Genomic DNA, 23,546 nt, shown 5'->3' with positions numbered 1-23,546 from the left:
AAAAACAGAAAGATAGATCAATGGAACAGGATAGAAAGCCCAGAGATAAACCCACACACGTATGGTCACTTTATCTTTGATAAAGGAGGCAGGAATGTATAGTGGAGAAAGGACAGCCTCTTCAATAAGTGGTGCTGGGAAAACTGGACAGGTACATGTAAAAGTATGAGATTAGAACATTCCCTAACACCATACACAAAAATAAGTTCAAAATGGATTAGACCTAAATGTAAGGCCAGAAACTATCAAACTCTTAGAGGAAAACATAAGCAAAACACTCTATGACATAAATCACAGCAAGATACTTTTTGACCCATCTCCTAGAGAAATGGAAATAAAAGCAAAAATAAACAAATGGGACCTAATGAAACTTCAAAGCTTTTGCACAGCAAAGGAAACCATAAACAAGACCAAAAGACAACCCTCAGAATGGGAGAAAATATTTGCAAATGAAAAAATTGCCAAAGATTAATCTCCAAAATTTACAAGCAGCTCATTCAGCTCAATAACAAAAAAACAAACAACCCAATCCAAAAGTGGGCAGAAGACCTAAATAGACATTTCTCCAAAGAAGATATACAGATAACAAACACATGAAAGAATGCTCAACATCATTAATCATTAGAGAAATGCAAATCAAAACTACAATGAAATATCATCTCATACCAGTCAGAATGGCCATCAGTAAAAAATCTAGAAACAATAAATGCTGGAGAGGATGTGGAGAAAAGGGTACACTCTTGCACTGCTGATGGGAATATGAATTGGTACAGCCACTATGGAGAACAGTATGGAGGTTCCTTAAAAAACTACAAATAGAACTACCATACGACCCAGCAATCCCACTAGTGAGCATATACCCTGAGAAAACCATAATTCAAAAAGAGTCATGTACCAAAATGTTCATTGCAGCTCTATTTACAATAGCCAGGACATGGAAACAACCTAAGTGTCCATCACCCAATGAATGGATAAAGAAGACATGGCACATATATACAATGGCACATATATACAACTCAGCCATAAAAAGAAACGAAATTGAGTTATTTGTAGTGAGGTGTATGGACCTAGACTCTGTCATACAGAGTGAAGTAAGTCAAAAAGAGAAAGATAAATACCGTATGCTAACACATATATATGGAATCTAAGAGAAAAAAAATGTCATAAAGTACCTAGGGGTAAGACCAGAATAAAGACACAGACCTACTAGAGAATGGACTTGAGGATATGGGGAGGGGGAAGGGTAAGCTGTGACAAAGTGAGAGAGTGGCATGGACATATATACACTACCAAACGTAGATTAGATTGCTAGTGGGAAGCAGCCGCATAGCAGAGGGAGATCAGCTCAGTGCTTTGTGACCACCTGGAGGGGTGGAATAGGGAGGGTGGGAGGGAGGGAGATGCAAGAGGGAAGAGATATGGGAACATATATATATGTATAACTGATTCACTTTGTTATAAAGCAGAAACTAACACACCATTGTAAAGCAATTGTACTCCAATAAAGATGAAAAAAAAATGGAAGAAAACATTTCAGACAGACAAAAGCTGAGTTCTATCACCATGAACGGACCAGCAGTATAAAGAACTTTTCTTCCTACTACTTTAATCTCTTTTTTAAAAATATTTATTTATTTGGCTGCACTGGGTCTTAGTTGTGGCACATGGGCTCCTTAGTTGTGGCATGAATGTGGGATCTAGTTCCCCAACCAGGGATAGAACGCAGTCTCCCTGCATTGGGAGCGCAGCGTCTTATCCACTACGCCACCAGGGAAGTCCCTACACTTACTTTTTTTTTTTTTTGATTTAATAAAAAATGAAAATACAACATATTAAAATTGGGGGATGCAGCTAAAGAAGTACTTACAGGAATATTTATAGCATTTTCTATGAGGCAAGTGTTATTGGATATAAAACCACTCAAGGCTTATGAGAAAAAAAGATATTACAAGAAAATAACAACCAATATCTCTCATGAACATAGATACATGATAATAAATAACATTATAAACAAATGGAGTTTATCCCAGGAATACAATATTGGTTTAACATTTGGAAATCAATCAATGCAATCCACCATATTAACAGACTTAAAAAACAAAACTGGATATGATCATCTCAAAAGATGCAGAGAAATTACTTACAAAATTACCATTTGTAATGAAAACTCTTGGCAAACTAGAAATAGATAAGAGCCTCCTCAACTTGATGAAGGGCATCTATAAAAAGCCTGCATCCAACATGATACTTAATGGTGAATGGCTGAATGCTTTCTCTCTAAGATCAGGAACAAGGCAAGGATGTCTGCACTCACCACTTCTTTACAACATTGCATTGAAGTCCTAGTCAGTGCAATAAGGGTGGCAGGGTAGAGTGGTGGGGGAGACACTGAGGTTGGAAAGGAAGAACTAAAACAGTCCTTGTTCACAGTTGACATGATCATCTAAGTACAGAATTCAAAGGAATCTACTAAAAAGCTACTGGAACTAATAGGTGAGTTTATCAAGGCTGTGAGGTACAGAAACCAGTTGCATTGCAACAAACAACAAAAACATTTACAGTAGCATCAGAAAATATGAAATACCTAGGCCTAAATTGAGGGGAAAATCTACATGACCTGTACACTGAAAAGTAATAAATATTGCTGATAAAACTTAGAGAAGACTTAATAAACAAATAGCCATAAGATATTAATGGAGCAGAAGACTCAATATTGTTAAGATGTCAGTTCTCTCCAAATTGATGTATACAGTCAATGTAATCACAATCAAAATTTCCAGCAGGGTTTTATGTGGAATTTGACAAGTTGATTTGAAAATTTGTATGTAAATACAAGGGAACTAGAATAATCAAAATAATTTTGGAAAAAAATTTGGAGAACTTACATTACCTCATTTTAAGACTTATTATAAAGCCACTGTAATCAAGACCCTGTGGGGGGTCCCTGGTGGAGAAGTGTTTACGAATTTGCCTGTCAATGCATGGGACATGGGTTCGACCCTGGCCCAGGAAGATCCCGTATGCCATGGAGAAACTAAGCCTGTGTGCCAAAACTACTGAGACTGCACACCTAGAGCCCATGCTCTGTAACAAGAGAAGCCACCACAATGAGAAGCCCGTGCACCACAAGAGTAGCCCCCGTTCGCCGCAACTAAAGAAAGCCCGTGTGCAGCAACGAAGACCCAACACAGCCAAAACTAAAAATAAATAAAATAAATAATTTATTTTTAAAAAAGACATTGTGGTATTGGCATTAAGATAGACATACAGATCAATGGAACAGAATAGACAGTTGAGAAATAGACCCACACACATATTGTTAATTGAGTTTCAACACAGGTGCCACAGCAATTTAATTGGAAAAGGATATTCTTTATTTTATTTTATTTTATTTTGCAGTACGCGGGCCTCTCACTGTTGTGGCCTCTCCCGCTGTGGAGCACAGGCTCCGGACGCGCAGGCTCAGCGGCCATGGCTCACAGGCCTAGCCGCTCTGCACCATGTGGGATCTTCCCGGACCGGGGCACGAACCCGTGTCCCCTGCATCAGCAGGCGGACTCCCAACCACTGCGCCACCAGGGAAGCCCAGAAAAGAATATTCTTTTCAACAAATTGGATACTCAAATGCAGAGAAATGAATCTTGATCCTTATCTCGCATCATATATAAAATTCATCTGGAAAAGATCATAGATCTAAATATAAGAATTAACACCATAGTGCATACAACTCAATATCAAAAAAACAAACAACCCAGTCAAAAAGTGGGCAGAAGACTTAAATAGACATTTCTCCAAAGAAGACATACAGATGACCAACAGACACATGAAAAGATGCTCAACATCGCTAATTATTAGAGAAATGCAAATCAAAACCACAATGAGGTATCACCTCACACCTTTCAGGATGGCAATCACCAAAAAGTCTACAAATAATAGATGCTGGAAAGGGTGTGGAGAAAAGGAAACCCTCTACACTGTTGGTGGGAATGTAAATTGGTACAGCCACTATGGAAAACAGTATGGAGGTTCCTTAAACTAAAAAGGAGCTACCATATGATCCAGCAATCCCATTCCTGAGCATATATCCAGCAAAGACAGAAACATTAATTTGAAAAGATACATGTACCCCAATGTTCATAGCACCACTATTTACAATAGCCAGGGTATGGAAACAACCCAAGCCCATCAACAGATGATTGGTTTAAGAAGATGTGTGTATATATATATATATATATATATATATATATATATATATACATATATAATGGAATATTAGCCATAAGAAAGAATAAAATAATGCCATTTGCAGTAACATGGATAGACCTAGAGAATATCATACTAAGTGAAATAAGTCAGACAGAGAAAAGACAAATATTACATGATATCCCTTATATGTGGCATCTAAAAATAATACAAATGAAACTATATACAAAACAGAATCAGAATTACAGACATAGAAAACAAACTTATGATTACCAAAGGGGAAAGTGTGGAGAGGGATAATTTAGGAAATGGGATTAACAGATACAAACTCGTATACATTAAATAGATAAGCAACAAGGATTTACTGTATAATATAGGGAACTATATTCAATATCTTATAATAACCTATAACGGAAAATAATGTGAAAAGTGTGTATATATCTGAAAAATATCATAAAATAAAAACACTTTATGAGACCTTAAAAAAATCAGAGTTAACACCATAAAATATCCAAAAGTAAGCAAACAAGAAAATCTTAGTGACTTTGTTTCTGGCAAAGATTTCTTAAATAGGACACAGAACGCATGAAGTATAAAAGAAAAAATTGTTAAATTGCACTTCATCAAAGTTAAAAGCTTTTGCTCTCCTGAAAACACTTTTGCAAAAATAAAAATGCAAGTCACAGACAGGAAGAGAACATTTGCAAAATATGTACATGGTAAAAGTCTTGTATTTAGAATATGTAAAAAAAACCCTCAAAATTCAATGATAAGAATACAACCTAATTTTAAAATGGGCAAAAGATCTGAACACTCTACCAATGAATATACAGATAGCAAAAAAGCACAAGTGAACTAATGACTATCATCATTAGTCATTAGGAAAGTGCAAAACAAAACTGTAATGAGATACCACTGCACAACCACTAGAATGGCTAAAACAGTCTGTCATAGCAATTATTGGCATGGATATGGAGCAAATGCAAACTGGTACACACACTTTGGAAAACAGTTTGACAGGTTTTTTTTAATTTTACAAGTTACACACATCTACTATTAAATCCAGCCATTCTACTCAGATATTTACCCAAGAGAAATAAAAACATGTCTACAGAAAGGTTGTAATGCAAGTTGATAGCTGCTTTATTTCTAATAGCCCAAAACCAGAAACAACCCATCAACCCATCAACCCAAATGTCGATGGATAAACAAATTGTGATATATCTATACAAAGGAATACTACTCAGCAGTACAAAGGAAGGAATTGTTCATACATAACAACATGGATGAATCTCAAAATAATGATGCTGAATGAAAGCAACCAGTCAAGAAAGAGTACATATTATATGATTTCATTTACATAAAATTCTAGAAAATACAAAGAAATCTAGAATGACACAAAGCAGATGAGTAATTGTCTGGAGATGAGGGTGGGGGAAAGGAGGGAGGGAAGGATAACAAAGTAGCACAAGGAACTTTGGGGGGTGATGGATATGTTTGTTTTTTTTATTATAGTGATTGGTTCACAGGTGTATACTTATGTCAAAACTGTTCAAATTGTACAGCTTAAATACAGTCTACTGTATATCACTTATACCTCACTAAGTTTAAAAAAAAAAATTTAAGAACATGATCAGACAATCAGAAGATCTCCATGGAGTAATCCTTCATCTCCTGTGGTTGCAGGGTGAGTTGGAGGCAATCCAAGGGCAAGTTGAAAGGGTCACAAAGTCATAGTGCTTGCAGTGCAATCAAAAGACCTAGACAGGTCTTGTGCACTAAGCTAGCTAAGGACATTAGTGGGGAAGAAGTGGAACGCTGAGAACTGGGATGGGGATATTTGGGCAGACATAGACAAAGCTGAGAACCTTGAGCCTTCAAACTTTCCTGCTGATGGAGGAAACCCTCCTCCCTGTTTTGAGGAAACCAGCCCTTCTCTGCATAAAGGCCTTTCAATGACTGCACCTGGCTCAGTTGCCCCACACACTTATGCTGATTCTCCTTAGGATTTCCCCACAACCATTTCCTCAATGCCTCCAGTCCACACTGAGACGTATCTCAGGACAGTCCAGACAGAGAGGAACAAGATCTACTCCAGGAGGAGATGACATTTATAAACCAAAAGAGTTTCGAGAATTTACCAATCCGTATTGCCAGGAGCTCAGAAGCATGTGTGAATGTGGATTCTAAGGTGTTCAGAAGTTGATTGAGCTGAATTTATTGATATGGCCACACTCACTTGAGATTAGGGATTTAATGTGCTAGCTTGAGTATCCAGAAATAAATGGTGCTTAAGGACTTCCCTGGAGATCCAGTGGTTAGGACTCTGAGCTTCCACCACAGGGGGCACGGGTTCTATCCCTGGTCAGGGAACTAAGATCCTGCAAGCAGCACAGTGCAGCCAAAAAAAAAAACCAAACCAAACCAAAACAACAACAGAAATGGTGCTTGGTCTGTTAGTTTGGCTCATCAAAGCCTGAATTCAACCAAAGCTCTACAGTTACAAAATGCCTGAACTTCTCTAGTATACTGTAGAAAAGGATTTCTGAAGGCTTGGGGAATGCATATGTTTGTTCCTATTATGTGCAATATGTTTAGCCACCCACTGGCTATAACCGCAGTTCGACCCAGAGGATATCCTCTTCATCAGGTTATTAAGAAATTAGGGGAGCAGCAGAATTCTTGATGAATTTGTGGTGGTTATAGACTGAAGATGACAGTGGGGGAAATTGTGATGGAATTGGTTCCTTTAGTTCACTGGGAATGATGGAACTTTGAAGTGGTAGAAGTCAGGTGGTGACACAAGTTGCAGCTAAGATTCCTCCAGATGTGGTTTCTTTAATGGAGCAAATCAACACTGTCCCTAGCATCTGTTAGACTGCTTTTGACCTGGCAAATGTGTTCTTTCCCATCCTGATCAGTAAACAAAAAGAGAAGAGTTTGCATTTACATGGAAATAACAGAGTGTATCTTTACATCTTTCTCTCAGAGCTATGTCAGCTTTCTTGCTCTTGTCCCCAGGGGCATGGTATCTCAGTTCCCATAAGACATCATGCCTGTCCTTTACGCTGGTGACCTTATACTGATTGACCATGGTGAGTAGAAAATGACAACTCCCTAGATGACTTAACAGGACAAATACACACTAGAAGGAGGGAGATAAACTCGGCAAAAAGTTAAGGGTCTGTCACATAGATGAACCTTATAAACATTTTGGGATATCCTTTCTAAAGTGAGAGACAAGATTCTGTACCTTGCACCTTGAAGACACACAACACTCTCTGGATTTGGGAGGTAAAATATACCACATTTGAGCATGCTGCTCCAACCCATTTACTAGGTAATTAATAAGGCTAGCAGGTGCCAGTGGGACATGGTGTAAGAAAAAACATGATAGCAGGTTCACAATGTGGTCAAGCTGCCCTACCACTTGGGCTTTATAGCCCAGCAGTCCCAACAGTATTGGAAATGTCTCTGGCAGACAGTGAAAAACTGTATGGAACTTCTAAAGAGCCCTAATAGGAAGATCATAGCACACACCTCTAGGGTTTAGGAGGAAGGTAGTGCCCGTCTCTGTCAAAAATTATTTGAAAATTTGTTCCAGGCTTGCTACTGGGTCCTGGTAGAGACTGGAAGCTTGTCAGTAGGATACCAAGTGCTATGTGATTATGAACTGACCCGGATTTTATCTAATCCATTGAACCGTAAAACAGAGTATACAGCATCATTTCAGTATAAAGTAGATGTATATATATGAGAATGGGTCTGAGAAGGTCCAGAAGCCCAAAGGTAAGCTGTATGGGCAGGTGGCCCAGACTTCTTCAACACCTACTTATGCTACATTGACTCCTGTTCATCTCCATACTTCTGGCTTCATGAGGAGTCACTTGTGACATGTTAACAGAGGGAGAGTATATTAGGTCTAATTCACTGTGGATCTGCACAGGATGCTGGCAACATCCAAAACCAGATAGTCACTAGATTACAATCCCTCAATTGGCCCAGAAAATGGTGAAAGGATATTCTCCCAGTGAGCACAACTGGAGGAAGCTCCACTTCATATACAAGGGGGGTTGGGATCTTATTGACTGTGGGCAGTAGCTAAAAGTTTCTCAGCTGATTGGGGACTTGGAAATAAGTTGGAAAACGTGATTAGGTCTGGGGAGAGATATACTCAGAATGGGCACTAAATATATTGGCGTCCTTGTGAATGTCCTCCAAAGGGCTTAGATAAGGCAAAAAGCTGTCAGTAGTCAGATGGATAAGATGATCCATCCCGTGGATGTCAGCATTTTCCGCCACTACTCAGTGATTGCCCAAAGTGGCCAGGGTTACAGGGATGGCAATACCATTCATTATAGAATGCCTTATCCATCATCATTTTATTACATACAACATTATCTACAACCAGGAGACCCATGTACAGCAAAGGAATTGTGGTAATGGGCTCAGAACAACAAAATACACTCATCGTTACCTAGAAACAGCTGGCTTTGACAGAATGGTGGTAAGACTTGCTGAAGCTCAGGTATAGCACCAGCCGGGAGCCATCTAGTAATAAGCCAATGCACATGAATAATAATCTTTTTTATTTCTTCTCTCTTTCCTATGTTTATTTATTCTCAAAACAATCCTCATCCATAACTGAGCTCTGTATTTCTAATTATATGGCCATTTCCATCTCAAACTCAACAGGTCCAAAACTGAATTTCTTATCTTTCGCATCATAAAAGTGGTTTCCTTTCAGTATTCCTCCTGGCCTCAGCTTATCTAGTCAACCAAGCCAGAAATGTAGATGTTGTCCTAGCCTTCTTACCTTTCATAAGCTCTTACGTGTAATCTGTCATTAGGTTCTATTAACTGTGCTTCCAAAGTATCTCCCAAGTCTGACATTTCTCTCACTCCCCACTGTAGCATCTCATCATTCTCAACTCTACTTCACCTGCCAAGTCCTTCTAATTGGTCTCTCTCTTTTTTTTTTTTTTTTTTTTTTTTTTTTTGCGATACGCGGGCCTCTCACTGCTGTGGCCTCTCCCGTCACGGAGCACAGGCTCCGGACGCGCAGGCCCAGCAGCCATGGCCCACGGGCCCAGCCGCTCCGCAGCACATGGGACCCTCCCAGACCGGGGCACGAACCCGTGTCCCCCACATCGGCAGGCGGACTCCCAACCACTGCGCCAGCAGGGAAGCCCTAATTGGTCTCTTTGTCTCTAATATCTTCTCCATCTCTCTATAAAGACAGAGGTGATTTTTTAAAACATAAATCATTTCCTTATCTGAAACATGTTAGGGAATCCCCATCACCTACATCCCACATGATATTCTTTATCCTTAGGTTGCTCTTTTCTGGCTCCAGCTACATGGCAACAAGATCTTCATCTTTTGATACTTGGCTCAAATATCTCCTTCTGAAGCCTTCCCTGACATACCTAGACATAGTTAAGCACTTCCTTTTGATGTGCCCCATAGATCTTCTATATACTCAATTGTCATGTTTTTGCAATTATCTGTATATTTGTCTGCCATCTCCACTAGGACTTTTAGTGCCTAAAGAACAGAGATTCTGTTCTATTTCTTAATTAGCACTGGGCCTCAGACACAGTAGATGCTTAATGAATATATGTTGCTTGCTTGCTGAATGAATGAATGCATTAATCCTTATGGCTGAGTGTCATTTCCTTTTTGTAAGGTTGCAGGGGATGAATGAGAAATTTTACTTTGTGTGCTTTGGTAATTGATGGCATTTAAACCCTTCCATTTGACTGTTGCTGAGAATCAACAGTTAACAAAATCAACAAAACCTTGATTTTTTTTAACCTCTGTCTTACTAAAAGAATTCTGATTTTCACATCTGTTCCTTTCCTGTGTACCTACAGATCTTAGCTCTCCTTGACCTCATTTCCAATTTCAACCTTGGTTCTTACTAGGTCTTTGCATTTAAACTTCTCTCCCTGTCATGATATTTAGAAAAAGTTTAATTTAAAAATTTAAACATTAAATTTTTTAGTTTAGAAAAAATATGAGAACATTTTAAAGTGAATATATTGCAATATTATTTATAGTCAAATTTTGTATTGTATTTGTTTTCTTTTTAAAATACCACTCTATTTATAAAACAAGTTATGAGTATTATAAAGCGATCTTTATTTCTGATCACTATTGTATTTGAAATTCTGTTCGTACTTGCTAACTTGTTTTATGACTATTATAGACCACTCAATAGTGACTAATTTTTAAAGAGTTCAAAACAGAATTACATTATTGAAATAAGTTTTATAATTCTCTTTCAGCAAAGTATGAGAGCAAAAATAGATATTCTCTATTCCCTGAACATAATAGACACCCATGTTTTAAATGAATGAATGAACGAATGATGGTACCCAGTGGCCCAGATTTATTAATTAATTCTCATGCCACAACAAAAATGCATTTAGAAATCAAAAATGCTGGAAGGCTGGGGGTGAATGCATTTTTTATGAATTCCTCCATGTTTTACCTTCCCAAATATACAAACACCTAAGATTAGAGCTGGAAACCTGGATGCTGTTCCTTTTTTTTAAATCTCATGGATTATATCCATTTAAAGTCTGACAAAGCAGAAACTTCATGAGTGCAGGGACATATCTTGTCACTGTCCTATTTCTTGCCACAGGACTATATAAGCCTTCTTTTATTGAATGTTTACTATGTGCTAGTCTTTGTCCTAAATGCTTTACAGGGATTTACACTTCTAAACCTCTCAAGAAAGCTAGGAGGAAGTAGTGGATTTTTTTGAAGTATAATTGATTTACAATATTATATTAGTTTCAAGTGTACAACATAGTGATTCAATATTTTTAAAGATTATACTCCATTTAATGTTATTATAAGACAATGGCTATATTTTCCTGTGCTGTACGATATATCCTTGTTGCTTATCTATTTTATACATAGTAGTTTGTCTCTCTTAATCCCCTACCCCTACGTTGCCCCTCCCCCTTCCCTCTCCTCACTGGTAACCTACTAGTTTGTTCTCTATATCTGTGGGTCTGTTTCTCTTTTGTTATATACATTCACTTGTTTTAGTTTTTAGATTCCACATATAAGTGATAACATAGAGTATTTGTCTTTCTCTGTCTGACTTATTTCACTTAGCATAATACTCTCTAGGTCCATTCATCTTTTTGCAAACAGTTGAATTTCATTCTTTTTTATGGCTAATATTGCATTGTATATATATATATATATATATATACATATATATATATATACCACATCTTCTTTATCCATTCATTTGTTTGTTTGGTTTTTTTAACATCTTTATTGGAGTATAATTGCTTTACAATGGTGTGTTAGTTTCTACTTTATAATAAAGTGAATCAGTTATACATATACATATGTTCCCATATCTCTTCCCTCTTGCATCTCCCTCGCTCCCACCCTCCCTATCCCACCCCTCTAGGTGGTCACAAACCACCGAGCTGATCTCCCTGTGCTATGCGGCTGCTTCCCACTAGCTATCTATTTTATGTTTGGTAATGTATATATGTCCATGCCACTCTCTCACTTTGGACACTTAAGTTGCTTCCATATCTTGGCTATTGTAAATAACCCTGCTATGAACAGTGGGATGCATGTATCTTTTCAAATTAGAGTTTTCATTTTACTTGGATTATATAAACCCAGCAGTGGAATTGCTGGATCATATCGTAGTTCTATTTTTAGTTTTCTGAGGAACCTCTATATTGTTTTCCATAGTGGCTGCATCAGTTTACATTTGTACAAGTGTTCCCTTTTCTCCACATCCTCACCAAAATTTGTTATTTGTAGACTTTTTGATCAACATTCTGACAGGTGTGAGGTGATATCTCATCGTGGTTTTGATTTGTATTTCTTGAATGATTAGCGATGTTGAGCATCTTTTCATGTGCCTGTTAGCCACCTGTATGTCTTCTTTGGAAGAATGTCTATTCAGATCTTCTGTTCTTTTTTTAAATTGCATTGTTTGTTTTTTTGATATTGAGTTGTATGAGCTGTTTATATATTTTGGATATTAATCCCTTATCAGTCATATCATTTGCAAATATTTTCTCCCATTCAGTAGGTTGCCTTTTCATTTTGTTGATAGTTTTCTTTGCTGTGGAAAGATTTTAAGTTTAATTAAGTCCCATTTGTTTATTTATTTTTTATTTTTTTATTTTTATTTTTTGCGTTATGTGGGCCTCTCACTGCTATGGCCTCTCCCGTTGCAGAGCACAGGCTCTGGACACGCAGGCTCAGTGGCCATGGCTCATGGACCCAGCCACTCCACGGCATGTGGGATCCTCCCAGTCCACGGCGCGAACTCGTGCCCCCTGTATCGGCAGGTGGACTCTCAACCAGTGCACCACCAGGGAAGCCCCCATTTGTTTATTTTTGACTTTATTTCTTTTACCTTAGGAGACATATCCAAAACACCTGCTATAACTTATATAAAACTGCATCAAAAAGAATAAAATACCTAGAGATAAACTTAACCAAGGAGGTGAAGACCTATACTCTAAAAACTGTAAAACACTGATGAAGGAATTTGAAAATGATACAAAAAAAATGGAAATATATACCATGTTCTTGGATTGGAAGAATTAGTATTGTTAAAATGACCATACTACCCAAAGCAATCTACAGATTTAATGCAATCTCTATCAAAATACCCAAGACATTTTCCCCAGAACTAGGACAAATAATCCTAAATTTATATGGAACCACAAAAGACCCCTAACTGCCAAAGCAATCTTGAGAAAGAAGAACAGAGCTGTAGGTATCACTCTCCCAGACTTCAAACTATACTACAAATCTACAGTAATCAAAACAGTATGGTACTAGCACAAAAACAGACACATAGATGGATGGAACAGAATAGAGTGCCCAGAAATAAACCCACACACTTACAGTCAATTAACCCACAACAAAGGAGACAAGAATGTACAATGGAGAAAAGACAGTCTTTTCAACAAGTGGTGTTGGGAAAACTGGACAGCTCCAAGTAAAAGAATGAGATTAGAACATTTCCTTATGCCATACACAAAAATGAACTCAAAATGGATTGAAGACCTAAATGTAAGATCTAAAACCATAAAACTCCTAGAAGATAACATAGGCAGAGGTGGTAGTATTATGATCACCATTTGAAGGAAGAGGACACATGCCCAGAAAGGCTAGCTTATTTGGCAAAGATTATATAGCTAGTAAATTACAGAAGCAAGATTCAAAGCCAGGTAGTTTGATACCAGTCCTTGTTCTACACCACCTCTAAGCCACTTCCAATAAATGAGTGTCAAATTAATAAATTAATACAAAATTTCAGAATAGGTTAACCTTTAGAAAGGAATACCAATGTAGACCTTAAAATGGAAAACAAACAAACAAACCAAAAACCCCAGTATATTTTAATATTCCTGGTACTAACTTCTCTCTACTTAGCTCATGTTTGGTGGGTGCATTCATTTATGTGCTCAGATTAATATAAGATAGAACAGTGTGCCAAAGGAGTCTGGACTTGGAGTCAGATTTGAATACTGGTTCTGATGTATACATGTTTACTACTTACATGATCTTGAACAATTTCTTAACTTTTCCAAGTCTCAATTTTCTCATTCATAAAATGGGAATAAAAATAACTGTGACAAAAAAACTAAAAAGCTATCTTTTTAAAGAGAATTAAAAATTATGTATAAAAAGTACCTGACACAAAAGAAGATGTTAATATCACTCTTCCTTTTACCTCTTACTCTCGTTCCTTTTTCCCCTTCCCTTCTTGCATCCTATCTGCCATTAGCCACATGACTTTGTAAAGGTTATTCTTCCAGGATTTATTGCATCACCTATGAAACAATTGGTGTAGTTATCTCCAAGATCCTTTGACTCTATAATTCTATGATTCAGTGATTTAATACTTAGCTTTTCTTTGTATCACAACAGTACAACTTACTGAGAGGTGATTTTGAAATGAGGCTTCTCTGGTTAGTGTGGCTGATTAAGTTCTTTTGTTTTTTCCAGACGATGCCATCACATAAAACTTGGCTTAGCAGTATTTGAATTAAATTGGATGAAAACTTGGTTTACTTTGTAAATAGTTTCACAGCAATAATACAGATTAACTGCATCCACTAGCAGTCACATATTTCAAAGGATTTATATCTCCCTTCCTTTCCTCTATGTAGGTACTACACAGGAAACCTGGAGGGTAAGTCAACAAATCATGAAACTCTAGGTTTAATTCACACAGCAACAAAAGGGCTAATAAGAGCTATCGAAGATGGTGGAATAGATTCTGTGATGGAATGGGAAGTGGATGAAGTGCTGAACTGGACAAACACACTCAACTTTGATGAGTAAGTACATGTTGCTATTCTTGGGGAGCGAGGGCAGACATCAGATATTTTTCTTTCTAATATTTCCTACTCCCATGTTGAATCTTCAAAAAAACAACTTGAATATTTATTATCTGTCTAGAAAGAAAATAAGAGGAAATGAGGGAGAAAGATAAAAAAGGGATGATCTAAAAGTAGAAAAAAGAAAAATATATTTGGGTGTTCTTTATTAACAGACTTTATTCTTATGCCTTAGTCTAAGTCTGCTTTACTTCTTACTTTGGGATATAGAAACAAGGCTAAGAACATGAAATTAATAATATAAAGAATTTCCTCAGCCTGTATTCACCAATCTTCCTGTGTGGGACATTAAAAAATTATAATTTTTCAGTGACATACTTCGGCCCTTGAAAAACATTTTTAGGCTATTTTGTGTGATGGAAATTTAAAAATACTTCATATAGTCATCAGGGCAATGCAAATCAAAACCACAATAAGATCCTATTTCATACCCACAAAGATAGCTATAATTAAAAAGACATATAGTACCAGTGTTGGCAAGGATGTGGTGAAATTGGAGCCTTTATATACTGCTAGTGGGAATGTACAATGGTATAGCCATTTTGGAAAACAATCCAGCAGTTCCTCAAATGGTTAAACATAGAGTTGCCATACAAGCCAGCATTTCTACTCCTCAGTATATACACAAGAGAAATGAAAACACATGTCCATAAAAACTTGTACATGAATATTCATAATATCATTATTCATAATAACAAAGAATTAGAAACAATCTATTCATCAGCTGATGATTAAAATGTGATATATCCATACAATGGAATATTATTTGGCAATAAAAAGAAATGCTGATCGTGCTACAACACTGATGAACCTTCTTAGTAAAGAAGCCAATAACAAAGGACCACATATTGTATGGCTCCATTTATATGAAATGTCCAGAACAGGCAAATTATATGGAGACAGAAAGTAGATTAGTGGTTGCCTAGGGCTTAGAGATTTGTGGAGATTGGGAAGTGATGGCTAAGGGGTATGAAGTTTCTTTTTGGAGTAATGAAATGTCCTAAAATTGATTGTGGTGATGGATGCACAACTCTGTGAATACACTAAAAAGCCATTGAATTGTACACTTTAAATGGGCAAATTTTATGGGATGTGAATTATATCTCAATAAAGCTTTAAAAATATTCACTATTTACTCAGCTACAATAAAGAATGTGAATACTGCATGGATGAAGAGGAAGGAAAAATAAAACAAAGATGGTGTAAGTAAAGAAACATAAGAAAAAGGAAGACATTTGGAAGAGGGAGATAAGAACATGAAATAGGAAAAATTAGGTTGACCACCATTGAAAAATAGACCAGAAAAAAGAGGCCAGAGGAAGTAGAGAACAATGAGAAAAGGAAAGATAAGAGAAATAAAGAAAAAAGGGAAAGAATGACTAAGAAAAAAGGAAAATGAGAAAACAAGAATAATAGAAAAAAAGATAATTATGGGAAGAATAAATTAAAATAAAAATAAAAAAGAAAGATAAGAAGGAATAAAGAGCTAATCACCCATAGTAGATGTGCTAAAATATTTTTTTAATAAATAGTGAAAAGATTTTATGACTCAATAACCCCAATATCTTGTCCAGAGCATAGTACTGGGATTCCTTATAGACAGTACATTTGTGGTTTCTGAGGCACTGAATACATACAGATGGTAATAATGATGCAAGAAATGACATCCAAAGAAAGGAGTCATAATGCTGTACTTTTTCCTTTCCTAAGATGGTAAAGAAAGGAGAGAGAGGTAGGGGAGATCCATTTTGAATGAGCTTATGAGGGCAGGATAGAGAATTCTCTCAGGAAAGCTTTTGAAATCCTGCTCTGCCTTTGCCTTATACAGTTGGCTAATTCAGCAAAGGGCCAGCTAGCTTCAGTGAAAGATTACAAAATAATCCACACCCAGTAACCTATATTCTATCACTACTGGAATACAAAAGAATAAAACAATTCAGTTCAAAGGGAAGAAATAAATGAGCATCTCAGTCTACACAAGACTTTCCCCACTATCATCCCCTAACACCCTTCTCTGGTAGGTGAAGAAGATTCCTAATGGCTTCCCTTCATGGAGAAAAGGATAAAAACAGAATAAACCAGGAAAACTTGAAGTGGTTTTTTGGTATCATATACTCTATATGTAATGGGATAAATACATCTAGCTTTGATATGGTGAGACCTAAATAGACATTTCTCCAACGAAGATATACAGATTGCCAACAAACACATGAAAGGATGCTCAACATCACTAATTATTAGAGAAATGCAAATCAAAACCACAATGAGGTAACATCTCACACTGGTCAGAATGGCCATCACCAAAAAATCTACAAACAATAAATGCTGGAGAGGGTGTGGAGAAAAGGGAACCCTCTTGCACTGTTGGTGGGAATGTAAATTGATACAGCCACTATGGAGAACAGTATGGAGGTTCCTTAAAAAACTGAAAATAGAACAACCATATGACCCATCAATCCTACTACTGAGAAAACCGTAATTCAAAAAAGAGACATGTACCCCAATGTTTATTGCAGCACTATTTACAATAGCCAGGACCTGGAACCAACCTAAGTGTCCATTGACAGATGAATGGATAAAGAAGATGTGGCACATATATACAATGGAATATTAGACATAAAAAGATACAAAATTGAGTTATTTGCAGTGAGGTGGATGGACCTAGAGTCTGTCATACAGAGTGAAGTAAGTCAGAAAGAGAAAAACAAATACTGCATGCTAACACATATATATGGAATCTAAAAAAATGGTTCTGATGAACCTAGGGGCAGGACAGAAATAAAGACGCAGACGTAGAGAATGGACTTGAGGATACGGGGAGGGGGAAGGGTAAGCTGGGATGAAGTGAGAGAGTGGCATGGACATATATACACTACCAAATGTAAAATAGATAGCTAGTGGGAAGCAGCTGCGTAGCACAGGCAGATCACCTAGGTGCTTTGTGACCACCTGAGGGGGGGATAGGGAGAGTGGGAGGGAGGTGCAAGAGGGAGGGGATATGAGGATATATGTATACATATAGCTTTGTTATACAGCAGAAACTAACACAACATTGTAAAGCAATTGTACTCCAATAAAGATGTAAATAAATAAATAAAAATGAAATAAATAAATAAAAAATGCAGATACCTCATGTTTCCAAATTATGTACAACCTCTATCAGTTCGTTCTCTGACTTGAGCATAATTTGGCACCCACTTGGAATTGTTAGAAAGCAAGTTTTTCTACTGATCTCTAGACAACAAAAATTTCAAATGGAATCCAGCATGATTATTTGGGAATATTTCAGTAGTATTACTGACCACAGCCTACTGATTATCTCAGGCAAGACAAGAATTTGCAAAGACCTTCCCCTAGCTGAGAGCAGACATTAGGACAGCACCTTCTTCCCAGTGTATTTATGGTCTCCACAGTCTACTTCCCTCTTAGATCTTTGTAGTTGTCTAGATATTTGTAACTGGCTTTATAATACCTTATTTGATGAGAATTTCAAAGTCATTTTTCCCTTCAGAAGAATTGGTAGCCACTAATTCCTTGGAGAGTATCCTTCAAAATCTATAAACAGTTTTTGATAGTTGGACCATTAGAATGACATACATGTGTTGAACACTGATATTGAATGATACAAACCAGTTTCTTCCCAAAGGCTTTTGTGCTAGCCCCTTGTTATGACAGATGGATGCTCTCCTGGGAAGAAACCATGTACAACTTCAGATGCACAGGGCAACAATATCAATTGAGTACAATATTATTATAATTTTGAAGAATGGATTGGATAGAGCCAACTTCACTCTTGGACTCAAGGACACTGATGAGTACTGTTGCAAATTCTGTAGTATCCAGAGATACATTGCTGTAGGTGCTTAGAACATAAAGCAATGCCTGCATTGCTGTTACTGAGTCACCTACAATGCCACATAGTGGCTACTCTGCCTACTGCTGGCATTCAGCCTGATGCATTTTCAGGGGTGTATTCTCTAGCGAGATGGATGTTCCTCTTCTAGGATCTTCATATTTTTCAAACTGCATGTGAAATTTAACATAACCCATTAAGTCATCAGCAGCTGGGGTATCTTAAATAATTTCCTGACGTTCTATTAACCCTGTTGGTGAGAGCTCTCAGTGGGTAGTTTCTATGTCTGAAGCTGCCCCTTTGATTTCTAAGACAGGTAGTTATGTTGCCACTCTGGCTAGGGACTTTCCCCAGGCCATTAAGGTATTAAATTTATACTCCTGAGGGATCCACGGTAGAGTCCACATATACTTTACTTTGCTAGTATCTAAAAAAAAATTTCAAAAATTTCTTAGATCAGCTCTATTATATAAACAGCATGATAAGGCTATAATCAGATTGTTGCTTCTATTTGTAAAGCTTTGATTTCTCATTGGCTACTGCTGTCATGTTCCTGATGAGAAGTTCTTTTTTAACAATTGAATAAATTCATATCCTGATCTCAGGTAAAGCAGGGTCAGTGATCAACCTTAAATATGGCATAAGTTTTTGCCCCAGACTGTCAGGGTTTAGCATACAATTGATCAAAGGTTCTTTATCTTGGTAACTTGAAGGTGGAATGAAAATCTTTCAGTATATGAATCTAAGGAAGCAGAATTATTGACACCCACTATTCATAGTGCTCCTGAGCAACCACTGAAAGCACAAAGTCTGCCTAAATTTAAGGTTAAGCCAGATTGAACTGTCAACTAAGAGGTCCTGGAAAGGGTTTAAACCACCTGCTATTATCTTGCATCTTTTCACTTAACAGTGACCCAGCACTATCTCATTTAAGGCCACAGAATAAAGTTCTTGGAGTAACAAGAGGTAGCAGTAACAAGAACGAGCTGACTTAGACACAGTATTTTATTACAATTAAACACCATTGCATAATATATACCTTCTCATAACAAAAAAATTCAGGAATACAAAGTTAACAAAAGTAAAATAATTCAAATGAAAATCAGTGTTTTCTGAATTACATGACAATTTTAATCCTCCTCTTCCTTTCTCAGCCAGCTTCATTTTAGCACCTGCTGTGATCAACTCCTTACCTGATTTCTTGGGTACAGTTGTAAGAAAGGAGGCTTGGGAAAGGGGGATACAGAGACCAAAATATGATGCAATAAGTCACAGGAAACCTGGGCCTCGGAGCTTTCTCTCATCTTCTTAGTTCATCATACTTGTCCTTCCCTATCTACCTCTTCTCGGGCTACATCTGTCTCCCTATTTCAGTCTCTGTTTAGGGAACTGAAATGGCAACTGCATGTACCCTGCTTGAATATGATCTCATGTTTACTGGACACAGCAAAGACAGCACCATTTCTCTAATAAGATCATAAACCAAATGATTTAAATGTATACGTCAGAGACAGTAGGTCTGGCAATCCAGAACCAAGGAGAAGGTTTTGTTGCTGTAGTTTTCCCATGACTTTTTTCCTCTCAGAGTTTTCCATTCGTACTTTTAATTTAGAAGTTAACTAACATCTTAGTTGTCACTCAGTTGAGGATATGATCTAGCAGGAATGGAACGGGATAAAATGAGGAGACATGTGCTGGTGGGAGGCCAAAGGGCACCAACGTGGTAGATGGTAGTCACCATTTTCATAACTCCTCCAACTCCTTGTCCTATGGGTTGCCTTAGGTGCATGAGAGCTACTTGGAGGTGGGAAAGTCAAGAAATTAAACATTTGGGCTTGGCGATGCAGGGGACATGGGTTTGTGCCCCGGTCCAGGAAGATCCCACCCACGTGCCGCGGAGCGGCTGGGCCCGTGAGCCATGGCCGCTGAGCCTGCGCGTCCAGAGCCTGTGCTCCGCAATGGGAGAGGCCACAACAGTGAGAGGCCCTCATACTGAAAAAAAAAAAAAAAAAAATGAAATTAAATATTTGGACTAGTGAATTTGTCACCATTAATCTAAGATTTCATAGATAAAGTAGAATTTTAGAAGTAGTCTAAGTATGTATTAATGAATCAATTTATTACTTACTAATAAATCAATTTAATTTAATGAATGTCTATGTAATGTGCTTAGGTACATTGCCAACTGGAAGGAAATTGCTACAAGCAACTCTTCAGCTAACTTCAAAAGTAGGTGTTTTTTTTAGCAATAATGGGAAATTCTTATAAACAAAAACAATACTTTCCAGACATGTACACATTTCTAAGCACCTAACAAACACTTCAGCACTCTGCACAGTATATAGACATAAATAAATTTGCCAAGTCATTTTTGCCTTTATACATAAAATTGTTATTTGGGAATAGAAGGAAATTTTCTATTTTATTTAGAGTTGGATAACATGTTTTTTTTAAAAAAATGAATTCTCCTTTTAAAATGTTGCATATCATGTTTCAGTAATTTTTTTTTTTTCCGGTATGCGGGCCTCTCACTGCTGTGGCCTCTCCCGTTGCGGAGCACAGGCTCCGGACGCGCAGGCTCAGCGGCCATGGCTCATGGGCCCAGCCGCTCCGCGGCATGCGGGATCCTCCCGGACCGCGGCACGAACACTTGTCCCCTGCATCGGCAGGCGGACTCTCAACCACTGCGCCACCAGGGAAGCCCTCGGTAATAATTTTTAATGAGCAAACTTCACTTGGCAAAATAAATGCTATTCCAGAAGTACCAATAATTCTAACATAGCCAAAGCCTAATTATAGTTTTCATATAATCTGAGTGTATGAGTTCTGTCCCACTGTCATCTGTGATTGGCAGTAAAACAAAGAGGTTATAATTATGGAGTGCTGATTCATAACTGCCTGGTTTTGATTTTGGGCTCTACTGTTTACTGTCTGTATGATCTTGGGCCAGTTACTTGGTCAGTTTCCTCATCTATAAAATGAAAATAACAATAGTACCTAGCTCATATATTGTTGTGAGGTAATAAGAGATAATATATGTAAAGAGCATAGAATAGTGCTTGGCACATAGTATATACTCTATAAATGTTAACTATTATTAGCTTGAACCTATCCACTTATTTCCAACTCATTGCCACCACCACAGTCCAAGTTGCCATCATCCCTCTGCAGGCTTCTGCAATGGTCTCTAAACTTACACTCCTCCAGTCCATTCCCCACACAACAGACAGTGATCTACAAATTTAAATCAGCATAATTAAAACAAAACACTTATTTAACAAACTCTTCTTTAGCAATTACCATGTGGAAGTGCTGTCTTAGAGTGTTTTATAAAATTGATTCATTTGATCTTCAGAACAACCCAACGAGACAGGTTCTATTACCTACATTTTACAGACAAGCAAAGAGATGCCAAGTTACTTGCTCAAGGTCAGTTACTGTGAGGGCCAGGATTTGAATTGAGACTAGGTAGCTCTAGAACCCATGCTCTTTTTTTTTTTTTTTTTTTTTAACATCTTTATTGGAGGCTGGTCTAGCTTTCCACCCTTATCATGTCCCACTCTCTCCCCCTGGCTCACAACCCGGCATCACTGGCATCTAGCCTGGTCCTCAAACACACTGTGGTTTCCACTTCAGGGGTTTAATGCAGTTGATGGCCTTCTGGAGAACAGGTTTAGGCAACTGTCGTCACTTGAGGGCAGGAAGTTATTTGTTTTGTTTGCTACTGAGTTCCCAATGTGTAGAACATAGTAGAGTCTCAATGGCAGGAATTTTGTACTTGAAAGGAATGACAAGTACAAAAATGGAAGCAGATAATATAAATTACTGAGCTAAAAGATTATTGTGAAAAGAAGGAAAGATACAGCATGGTAATTGGAAGGAGCATAAGAGCAAGTGAAAATTATTTTAAGTAATGGAGATCTGTATCATAACTGAAGGCAGTACAAGGTGATATATTGAAGATGCTGGCATTGAAAAGAGGAGGGAATGTGTGCCACTTCTTCAAGAAGCATGAGGAAATCAAATCCATAATTTGGAAACTTTAGCTCTAGGGACAGAAATGGCTTCTCTTCATTTGTGAATAAAGAACTGTTAGCTAATAGTTAATTGTGGAGTACTAACTAAATGCCAAGTTCTTTACATGCACCATCACACTTAGTTCTCACAAAAATATGCTGAGGCATGTGCTATTATTATCCCCATCTACCCCCTTTATAGATGAGGACATTGAGACAAAGGTTAAATAACTTGCTTCAAATTACAGAGCTAGCAAAAAAAAAAAAAAAAAAAAAATACAGAGCTAGCTAGTAGTAGGTCAAACCCCAAACCCAGATCCTACAGAACCTTTTGTAAAGATGGACAATAAAATATGGTAGTGAAAAGTAGGATGACCTCAGAATTTGGGACATTTATTTCAGTTTCGGTTAAATAGGATATAAAGATATCTGCTCTAAGAGTGGTGAGAAGGAATGTGGAATAGACCTTACCTGGAATGCAGTAGCATATTGAATAAGTCTATATCCTGTCATATCTTGCATCTTTCTAAATATTTGTCATTCCTCTCTAGGTTTCAGGTTTGAGCAAGCACAGGAAAAAAAAATATGACTATAAAGATATATTGGAAGAGGAAATGGGAACACAAGAAGTTACTTCATTTGACAATATTTATGAAGGACCAACTTTTACTAGACTAAGGCCTGATTCCACTTATGGAATATAATTATAACTATATAAAAAATATAAAAATATATAATTATAAACTGTAATTTCCTTTCTGAGCTTTAACCCTTCAAGCCCTGATTCCATCAGAGATAGTTTATTCTGGCTGGAATGACTTGTATATTCTTGGCACAGAATCTAGGCCAATTAAAAGTAAGGAAATAGAACATCAGACTGAATACAGTAGCCATGGAAAATGTAGAAATTATTCCCGGTATTCTGCGAAACTGTAGTATTCTAACAATCATACTTAAATAAAAATATTATACTTAGGTGCAAAAAAAACCCTCAGTCTGATTGTTTTTCTTCTTTATTTGAAGCATTCTTTATTTGTGCATTTCTATCAGGCAGAGCCCTTT

At 37.3% G+C, this 23,546-nt stretch overlaps 1 protein-coding gene across 1 annotated transcript in view; it reads left to right on the top strand.

Moving 5' to 3' along the window:
• Positions 1–23,239, top strand: part of C9H11orf65 (chromosome 9 C11orf65 homolog) — a 123,196-nt gene extending 99,957 nt beyond the window's left edge. Inside the window, 4 exon segments of the mRNA XM_067750954.1 lie at positions 14,385–14,555; positions 20,642–20,697; positions 23,036–23,058; positions 23,060–23,239. Coding sequence (XP_067607055.1) covers positions 14,385–14,555; positions 20,642–20,697; positions 23,036–23,058; positions 23,060–23,188 — 379 coding nt within the window. The 3' untranslated portion in view covers positions 23,189–23,239.
• The last annotated feature ends 307 nt before the right edge of the window (positions 23,240–23,546 follow it).

This window comes from Pseudorca crassidens, chromosome 9 (genome assembly GCF_039906515.1).
Source record: "Pseudorca crassidens isolate mPseCra1 chromosome 9, mPseCra1.hap1, whole genome shotgun sequence".
NCBI lineage: Eukaryota > Metazoa > Chordata > Mammalia > Artiodactyla > Delphinidae > Pseudorca > Pseudorca crassidens.
Note: the sequence above shows the minus strand (reverse complement) of the source record. Positions and strands in the feature narration are given on the sequence as shown.